Here is a 9,588-nt window from a genome sequence, read left to right on the forward strand (position 1 = left end):
CTACATCAGTTGTAATTAGATTTAGATTTATGAAATTCTTTAGATTATGACACCCTCTTTATTCAATGGAGAAATCCTTTGAGGAGATACTCTACTCAAAGAAAACTGAGTGCTCTGTTTTGGGCAAAGGCTGTACTAAGAAATCTGTGTCCTGTCAATATGGTAGTGATGATGAGCTGATCGCTAAAAAAGACACCATCAAGTGATACTTTTATAATTTTAAAAACAAAGTTTAATTGTTAAAAGTTTTCAATGTCAAAATGCATCAACTCTTTATTAGATGAAAAAGTCCTCTCTGTCATAGGTATTTACTGATTATCAACGCTTCTTGGACTTTTTTATGAATGCTTGTTATCAGCCTCAGATCTCTGAGAAAAACTTCCATAAAATATTTGCTTTGGAAATAAATATAAAAGCATAAAAAAAGTCAAAAATCCTTGTTACTAGAAGCCTAAACATAGTAGGTGAAACATTAGAGCTATTAACCTTGTGAACTTCTCTCTCTTCCCTCAAGTCTGGCTACTAGTACAGCTTTGGCTGAGACTGGCATTTATTAGGCCACATAGTATTAAGCCCCTTTTGTTTTTAACATGCATTTCAATTCAAGGCTAAATTATTTTTTTGAGGGCTGTGATGAAAATATTTCCAAGATATTGGTGAAGAGTGCAGGATTTACATATGCTGCTGAAAGGGGAAATCCGACTATACAAACTACCAGTTAGAATAAAACTAGCTACCTATTAGTTGTATTTAACTTAACAGTTAATTCATGGGCATTGTTTGGAGGGTAAGCCACCAATATCCTGGATTGTTGGAGTGCAAGGAAGTCTAACTGGTTTTATTTGCAATTTCACAGTGTGAAAAAGGGAGTCCTTGCCGAAATCTTAATTTATTTTAATCAGTGTTAATTAGAGCTCTTCAGGATTTTAAACACTGGCAAAAATTCAGTGGTTGCTGGTTAACTAGTAAATATCTAAAGATGTGGACAGACAAATGAACTGTTTAACGGTTCCCAGTATAATTAGCACGCTGTTATAAAACTGTACCATTTGGGGACATTTTCATGCAACAAAACCAGAAGAGCCTATTGAAACTCCCTCACCATATCATATCTTCCAGCATTTTGTTTACAGTTTTGATAACTTGAAGAGGTTTAAGCGTGTAGCCAGGCAGGAGGCTCCAGTGGCATATCGGATCTCTTTCAGTATGCCAATCCATTCCTTCTTTTCATCATCATACCTGCATTTAAAAAAATAAGGTTAGAAAATAGCTTCTTAGTTTCATAGCTTCAGTTCATGCTTTCACACATACATGAAAAGGAGGATAGTGCACCTGTTGCAAAGGCTTGTAGCAGCCATGTGCTAAAGGATGCCACAGAAGGCTGCTTTTGTCCTCTGGATCAGAACAGAAAGATGTTCTTGTGCCTGAGTTGTCCTTTTCCTGGTCCCTAAAGCTTGTTGCTGGCTCTGTCATGCTTTAATTACTTGTATAAAGCTTCCTCTTTGTCTTAAGTATCCCTTCTCAATTTCTTCAGATTCTTGCATATAAAGTTGTTTTTTGGGGGAATCCTTCCTACTGCCAGTTAAAACTTCTCAATTTACATTAACAAGTGAAGAGTCTCAGCAGAGATATGATGTTTTATCACTGATACTGTGATTAGGTTAAAAAAATCTAGGAGATAGGGAATTCCGATTCTCTTGGAACAGTGACTCATTTGACTATTAAAACATCAGTATGTACAGGCCACTGTGTACACATGCTTTTCTGCATAAGAATATCACGAGAATGTTTTTATTGACAAGGCTAAACCTGCCAAGTGATATGGCAACTTACTCTTTTAAAGAAACTGAAGATCTTGACTCATACCGGTCAAATGATTAGTAGGTGGAAGTAGTCATCTGATCCAAGTCTCGTGTTTATTTGATACTTTCTGACAAACTTTTTTATCTGTCAACACGTGCTTTACAACCTGTGCTATGGATCATTTTCAGAGTTAAACGGAAAAATAACATTAACCTCCAGTGTCTACAAACCTCAGTTTCCACCAGGAAAGTGTGATTAAAATTAAACTTACTTCCATATGTCAGTGACTTCACTAGGTGCAAATTCTTTAGATTCAAGCTGAATCATTGCAAAGCCTCCAATAGCATACAAAGCTCCACTTAAGGTGACTAAACTGATGGAACTTCTCTCTTGGGGAAATTCAGGCATAACCTCCCATCTAAAGATGAAAAGAAAAACTCAAGTTTAAACATGTGAGAAGTATTGTAAACTGAATGCACTAAGATACTCCTCTGAGTGACACAAATTCAGGAACCAAGACCACTTGAGTGAATGGTTTAGTAAAAGGAAAAATTTCTGAGATTTATTAGCGGTAAGTTTCAGTGTTTCCATCCCCACAGGGACTTCTGCAGGTCTTAAATGACACAATTACACTGTGATGACATCTTGTCCCAGAGACCACTTCTTACAGATTCCCTGGTGCCATCATCAGTAATATACTTCATACAGATGTACTGTTCCCCAGTTATTCTCATTTTCCCCTATAGTTTCCAAAATGCATATTCAAGTGGCATTGGCATAATAATTTGAGCTAAAAAAATAATCACTGGTGCTCATTAGTATAATTTCAATTTTTCTGCCAATTCACACCTATGAACATATGAAACACACAAACATCCCACTTCAGGATAATCTCAACATTAAAATTAATAGGCCAATTTTTCTTTTTTGCTTGTGTGACTTGACTGTAAGAAAATAGAATAAACCAAGACAAGAATCTGCAGATTTTTCAGACCATGAGCTGCATATTTCTGAACGACGGAAGAGGAGAATGTGCCAGACATCATGGTAACAAATAACCTTCATTTGCTTTCTATAGAAGTAAAGTTAGAAGTTCCCTCATGGAATTACTTCTTGTATAATGCACGTTTTGTAATGTTAAATTTTAGAAGCAAGTCTGTTTGGGATAGCATACATTTAAGTTAATGCTTTTGTTATGAGGTTGAAGGCTGCAATGCCACATGTCAGTGAAGACAGCACAGAAGTGTTAATATAGAGCAGAAGTGCTTATTAAGATAAAGGTGCATTCAGGACCACTTACAAGTTTGAGCTGTCACAATAGAGTTTTACTGATACTATTTGAAATGAAAGTTTGTAAAGAAGGTGATAGGAAGGAAAAGTAATGAAAGTAACAAAAAAAAGAAAGTTAAGATTAGAAAGACATATGCAGAGTGTATAAACGCCTAGAAAATCATAAACATTTGATGGATGCTGACTGCAAAAGATTCTGGCTGCGTAGAAGAGTATTGGAAAGTACATAGACCAAATAAGTGAGCTAATTTCAGGTATGACTTACTCTCTTTTGTCATTACTCTTTCTATATAGTATTTCAGAGCATGCACATACATTTGAAGTCTTCCTGGAGTTTTCATATTAAATAAGTATGTCACTAATCAGTGGTAAATGGCATTTGCTGTGACAAGGTAAGTGAACAGCAAGACATCACAAGGCCAAGTACCTGAAGGACATTGAGCTGGTCCTCTTCAAGCACCCGATTTCTCTTGCCAGGATTTCACATTTATTGCCAGTGCTATTTGAACTAGACTGCACCGCCCTTGCTCATTCTCCCACTTCTTCCCTATTATGGCACCACACCTGTTTATGTGTCGTGGGGTCAACTAAATTGGGAAAGTAATCAGACTTAAAAAAAAAAAAAGAGGGTGGTGAGCATGTTTGCAATGTAGCTGTGCTGACAAATGCATGTGTGGCAGGAAAAATGGCCAGAGATGGGCTCTGTAAACTGCTGCTGTTTTTGCTAAAGATGTGATTGTAGACCAAATGTCTCAGTGGGAGTACAGGTACCTGAACACCTTTGTGACTTACTTTGGAGCTTCTAAAGCTTCAATGATAAAACACTTTCTTAAAATAGCTTGAATATTGCACTCACTTATTGGTGGTCAGATCAAAAGCTTCAACAGATGCAGTAAGGCCTTCCTCGGTGACACCACCTGCAATGACAATCTTGCCCTTATGGATCGCCGTTCCAAACATCGAGCGAGGCACTTTCATTGGAGCCAGGTCTCTCCAGTCTCCTTTCTTGGGATTGTACACAAATAGTCTATTAGTGCATTTCCTGGGGAGGAAAAAGAAAACCTGTGATCATGTCTCATGAAATTTTGGCTTGTTCCAAGTGAGACCTAGTTGAGGTAGATTGTGTGGGTTTATGTATAACACCTCTTTCCTCTCGTGCAGATCCTTTCTTGTATCTATCTGGGAATCCTTGCAATGTCTACAAAGCACTAATCACATCCATAGAACTAAATCAAATGTTAAATGCTGTTTATATTACACAGGACAGCAATTTCACTGTACATTAGAGGAGAAAGACAACATCCTTTCCCAGCATATTCAGTTCAGATGGATTTGTGGAGGAATATATGGGAAAGGTTATAAAGGAAAAATTATGCTGGTGTTTTGGCTGATTTGACAAATTTGTATCTTAAAAATCCCCTATACAAACAATTAAAAATTACCACCACATGTTCAGCATGAGTGAAAACTTTGATTTTGTTAATGTTATACCTATTAAGGTATAACAGGTATCACAGGTCAGAAAACTGGAAAAACTGAGACAGTAATTCCATGGCACCTAGGTATTTCTATCTGAGAGGAAAGAATACTTTCAGTGAGGATCCTCAGAGCTTAGACACACTAACTACTGTGTATCTGCAGTGTAAGTAAAATTTGCCTTGGAAATAAGTATGGTCATTAAAATAACAAGTTGGGATTACAATTAATATGCAATTTAACTTATCACAAACACAATATCCTCCAAACCATAACGTGTTCCCCTCTGCCAGACTTGTCAGGAACCTTAATCAAGAGATGCAAAAAAGGGAAATGCTGATTTTTGAGTGTGAGGACATACAATCTATTAAGGACCAAACAAATAATGTTATAAATTGTCATGAAAGAGACTCACTTATCATCAGTTTTTCCACCAAGACAATATATCAATCCATTGTTTGAGATAGTAGCATGGCCATATACTTTGATGGGTAGTTTTTTGATCTCTCCCCATTTCATTGCCCTGGAACAAAAAGATCACTGTTAGGCTCTTTCAACTAATAATGGGCCATCTACATGTCCTCAGTGGGCATAATTAAATGTTAAACATACGTGGGGTCATAGCACAGTACTGAATCCAGCGACTCCTCCGTGCGAAGGTCCTTGCCTGCTATTACATAGACCTTGTCGTCGGACTCTCCCAGCCCGAAGAGACACCTGGCTGATGGCAGTGGAGGAAGGGCAACCCACTCACCAGCGATGCTGTCCAGCTGAAAGAGCATCCAAACAGGGAGGGTTAGGAAAGGCAAAGAGGAAAAATCCACACAATGAATGTTGTTGCACAGAATTTATCTAATTGCACTCAGTGTCTCTTAACAGCAAATGTGCTTGCCTGAAAAACCTGCCCTTCCCCCAGTGTAGTTTTCCAGCAAAAGCATCCTAATGATCTTTACTTTTTTCTGAAGGTCTGAGTTGCTTTTAATTATATCACCCCTGCTTCATGGTGCTGAGATGTAGTGGCCAGTGTAGCAGCCAGTGCCACACAGCTCTCTTTGTGTCTGCTCACCTCATAGTTTCTTGGCCTCTTTATGAAGCTCTTCTTCCTTGTTTAAAGGTCCCTCACTCTCAGTTCCCTATCACATGTTGGAAAGTGGTTCTTCTTGCCCAAGGGAGCAGACACTCCTGCCGTTCCACACCTATACGTTTAGCTGGTTGTGCTCATCTCTACAATGAGATGCCAGACGTGCTTACACAGTTTTTCAGGAAATATCACGTGGCAAATGGCACAGATGTTTGTTCTGCAACCCCTAGAGCAACAGAGGTGATGTTTCATCACAAATACCCTCAAGAGCTCACAAGATCTCTGAAGACACAGTGAATAAAGACTTCACTCTTAAGCAAAATAGGTAGGCACTGCAGCTCCCTTGGCAATAATATTGATGTCATCCCTACTGAAGTACTCTCATGGCTTTCTTGATTCACATCTGATATGCTGAAAACATCTAAGGAATAGCAGCAGAAGGAGGACAGAAGAAAAAAAAACTATTTTCCTAGAACTGTGGTGTGCTTTTCTTTTTATCTGCAAACTGGCAATTGAACCTGAATGATCTCTAACATTCAAAAAGGATTTTCTGACTTTAACTGCATGTAGATTTGCTTGATGCTGTACAGGAAGGCAGGGTAAGATGTGAGCTTGCACAAGTGTAAAGGCATTTGACAGAAAGCCCAGGTTTAGCTCAGTGACATCCAGAAGTACGTTCCACAGTCAAGGTTTCCATGCTAAAATGCATCTCCCAAATTTGATAGACCACTGCTATTGGACAGAAAGTTTTATTGCAACAGTGAAATGTAGTTCATGGACATGGATTTCCCCAGTAGCTAGATGTGGCTGTGGTAATGAGGAGATATTCTCCTCATTACCACAGATTACAGCTTGCTTAGTGCATCACTCTTCAAGATGACATCTCTGTTGCTGATAGGCCATCAACTAATCACACATTTTCGAGCCAGTGGCAGCCTTGTTTTCTCCTGGGTTGTGAGCTACCAATTACAACACTTTACTGCTGGAGAAATGAAGATCAGCAAGTAAAAATTGTTTTGGCACATTAGTATTTTAGAGAGATCAACAGCCACATGAGTAATGCAGACAAGTATTTTAACTAAAGAGAACAGCAGCAGCAAGCTTAAAGATGACAAGCAAACGAATAGGATTTCAGGAAATGGATGTCAACATATAAAGTAGGGTTCTGAAAACTTCATTGATTTTTAGTATCAGTCTTGAGGTTTAGTTTTTCAGAGGCCTCTTTCTAGTAGCCTGAGATTTCGACTACTATTCAGTTCTGGGTTATAAATACATTCTGACATAACGTATAATTTATATTAGAAGAATATTTCTCTAACTAGTTTTGCACTTCAGTGATTAGTGTTTTATACCCACATAAGGAAATGAAACAGTGTTAAACCCTTCCCAGCAAACTATGATTTCCCTTTCATTGATATAACAAATGTCTGAAACCAACTATTTCATTGTGTGTGAAATCACAGTGAGCCATGCTCCTCTAAGCAATATTTGCATTTTTTTCATATCTGAAGGCTTTAAAATTCTATCACTGCTTATTACTGTGCTTGATTTCATATTGAAACAGGACTTTTACTCTTTTAGGCCAATGTACCTAAGGATGGGACACATGGCCAGCAGCATATTGCAGAATTCCTCATAAAATAGTTCAAATATCCCCCAAAACATGTAGTTAAAACCACAACAGACTTAGTTTATGGTGTAAGAATGCCAAATTGTATATTTGCTAATTTTCCTGAAATATATTGTGGAGTTACAGTTGGTTTAATCAGGCTTATATTTATACAGATTTACAAAGACATAACATTGAAACTCAGTTGAAACATGGTATTTACTGCACTGACACTGACAGTTTGCCAAGAAAAAAGTCTTCTGTCTCTAAATTATGTATTTGGAATGCCCTTAGGCTTTCAAACGTAGACATGACAAAAGGACTTCTGCTGCTTTAGTGACAGAAGTTGCACTTAAAATACACACATTACTGCTGTCATACAAGTATTCCAAATGCAAAAAAAGAAAGACATCTCATTAGATCTAAATCAGCTAAAGCACTCCAAATTTCATGGAAGTTAACAAAAATACACAAAAGATATTTTACAAAAATATTACTAGACTTATATTTAGGCATCTGTACCATGAAAAATCTGGGCCTTAAAGAGTGAAAGCCAGTGCTTAGATAAAATATATTAATCCTTTTAATATTTGAGATGTCACCAGGGGTTGATCTTGAAAAAGAAGATGCAAGTCCCTTGGTTTTGTTTCTCTGAGACAGGAATAGCTCTGTCTAGATACTCATCTCCATCACCATACAAAGAGACTAGACAGCTCACTTGGAGAGACTCAGAATAGTTTTCAGTAACCTGTTATTGCAATAATTATAAAGCTTGTACCTGAAAGAAATATGACTGGAAAGGCTGATCCTTGTTCTCCTCTTCCACATACAGTCCTCCAACAATGTAGACCTGATTTTGTTTGGTGACTATGCTGGAATGATTTCTGGGAATCTGTTCTGCCAGGGCTGCAAGGTAGCACTCGTTTTCAAGAGGATCATAAGCTACTGCAGCAGTGTCATTAACCAGAAGAATTAGGTCTTTGACAAACATGCCATGCCTGGGAAGGTCATTTAGGTAGCCAGGCAGTAAATCTTCATCTCCTACATCACCATTCACCTCCCCTTTGGTTGACTTGTCTGTGCTTTTGCTAGAGTCAGGCAGTTTTCCAGCAAAAGCATCCTTAATGATCTTTACTTTTTTCTGAAGGTCTGAGTTGCTTTTAATTATATCATCCTTCTCAACCTGTTCTTTGAAATATTTTTCTGGCATAAGACGAAAACGTATGCAGTCAAAAATTTCCCCCAGGCTCTTTACTCTGTTCTCCTTGTCTGTTCGGACCCATCTCATTACTGCCTCAAATACCAGTTCTTCCTTCTCTACATTTAAGCTGTCAGGTGAAATAATCGAGATAAGTTCGTGTGGGGCAAGCTGCATGAAGTCCTCTTCTTTGCAGATCTGCACAAAATGATCTGAAACAAAATCACGGGCAGAAAAGGCCAGTCTTGGGCAATCAAGCAGAACACCTAATCGAAGGATGGCCAGGCAGTTACCAACAGCAAGCCTCTTCTGAAGGTAGGAGACGCACACAGTGAACACGGAAGGGATCTGAAAGCGGCTGGCCAAAGCAAAAATATCTTGTACGTTAGAATCATTAAGATCAATACTTGCTGAATAAAGGTATTTGACAATCATATCCAGGATGTTGGGGTCAACATTATCTAGAACTACCTCCTTCTTTTTCTCTTCACTTTGCTCAGATAAGAAATACTCACGAAAATAAGGGCTACATGCCGACAGAATCAATCTGTGGCAAGGCAGGCTTCTGTCACCAGCTTTTAGAGAGCAATCTATAAACTTTTTCTCTTCGAGAAGTTCCTTGAGGCCATCTTGAAGGAGGGTGGATTGGTAAAGTCTGAGCTCTTCAGTGAGTTCCCTTTGGGAATCCATTTCACAAACACTTGGGAAAGGGGAGGGAGTAGAAAGCTTTAGCTCTTGCCTGCCCAAAGGTCTGTCTGTAAAAAAGGCAGACCAATGTGCTTTTTGCCCTGCCTGAAGCCTCTGCAACTTAATCTCGGTAGCTAAATATAGGTACATACCCTTACAGGTCGGAATTTAGGATGGATGGTTTGGAAAAACAGAGCTGCTCTTGCAGCTGTCAAAGACTGAAAGAAGCAACTGTTGCTCTTAGTCACTATGGTCAGGTTTTGCCATCATTCTCTACATTGAATCAATAAGATTATGTGCAATGTAATAAATTATTTGACATGAGTAAGGACAGCAGAATCTGACCCTCAGTGACACAGCTATGAGCAAGACTGTACATATACAAGTTACTAAATATTCTGAAATAGAAATATTATTAATCGAGTTGTCAGTTTTAACTACTGT

General features: G+C 38.3%; 1 protein-coding gene across 1 annotated transcript; it reads right to left on the reverse strand.

The window, feature by feature from the left end:
* Window positions 1-209: 209 nt before the first annotated feature.
* KLHL41 (kelch like family member 41) lies at window positions 210-9,232 on the reverse strand. Its single transcript, XM_064660932.1, has 6 exons — window positions 8,038-9,232; window positions 5,182-5,339; window positions 4,985-5,092; window positions 3,950-4,135; window positions 2,075-2,221; window positions 210-1,239 (listed from the first exon to the last, which is right to left on the reverse strand). The coding sequence occupies exons 1-6, from the start codon at window positions 9,145-9,147 to the stop codon at window positions 1,128-1,130; spliced, it is 1,821 nt and encodes a 606-aa protein (XP_064517002.1). The 5' UTR covers window positions 9,148-9,232; the 3' UTR covers window positions 210-1,127.
* Window positions 9,233-9,588: the final 356 nt, after the last annotated feature.

This window comes from Pseudopipra pipra, chromosome 7, assembly GCF_036250125.1.
Source record: "Pseudopipra pipra isolate bDixPip1 chromosome 7, bDixPip1.hap1, whole genome shotgun sequence".
Lineage (NCBI taxonomy): Eukaryota > Metazoa > Chordata > Aves > Passeriformes > Pipridae > Pseudopipra > Pseudopipra pipra.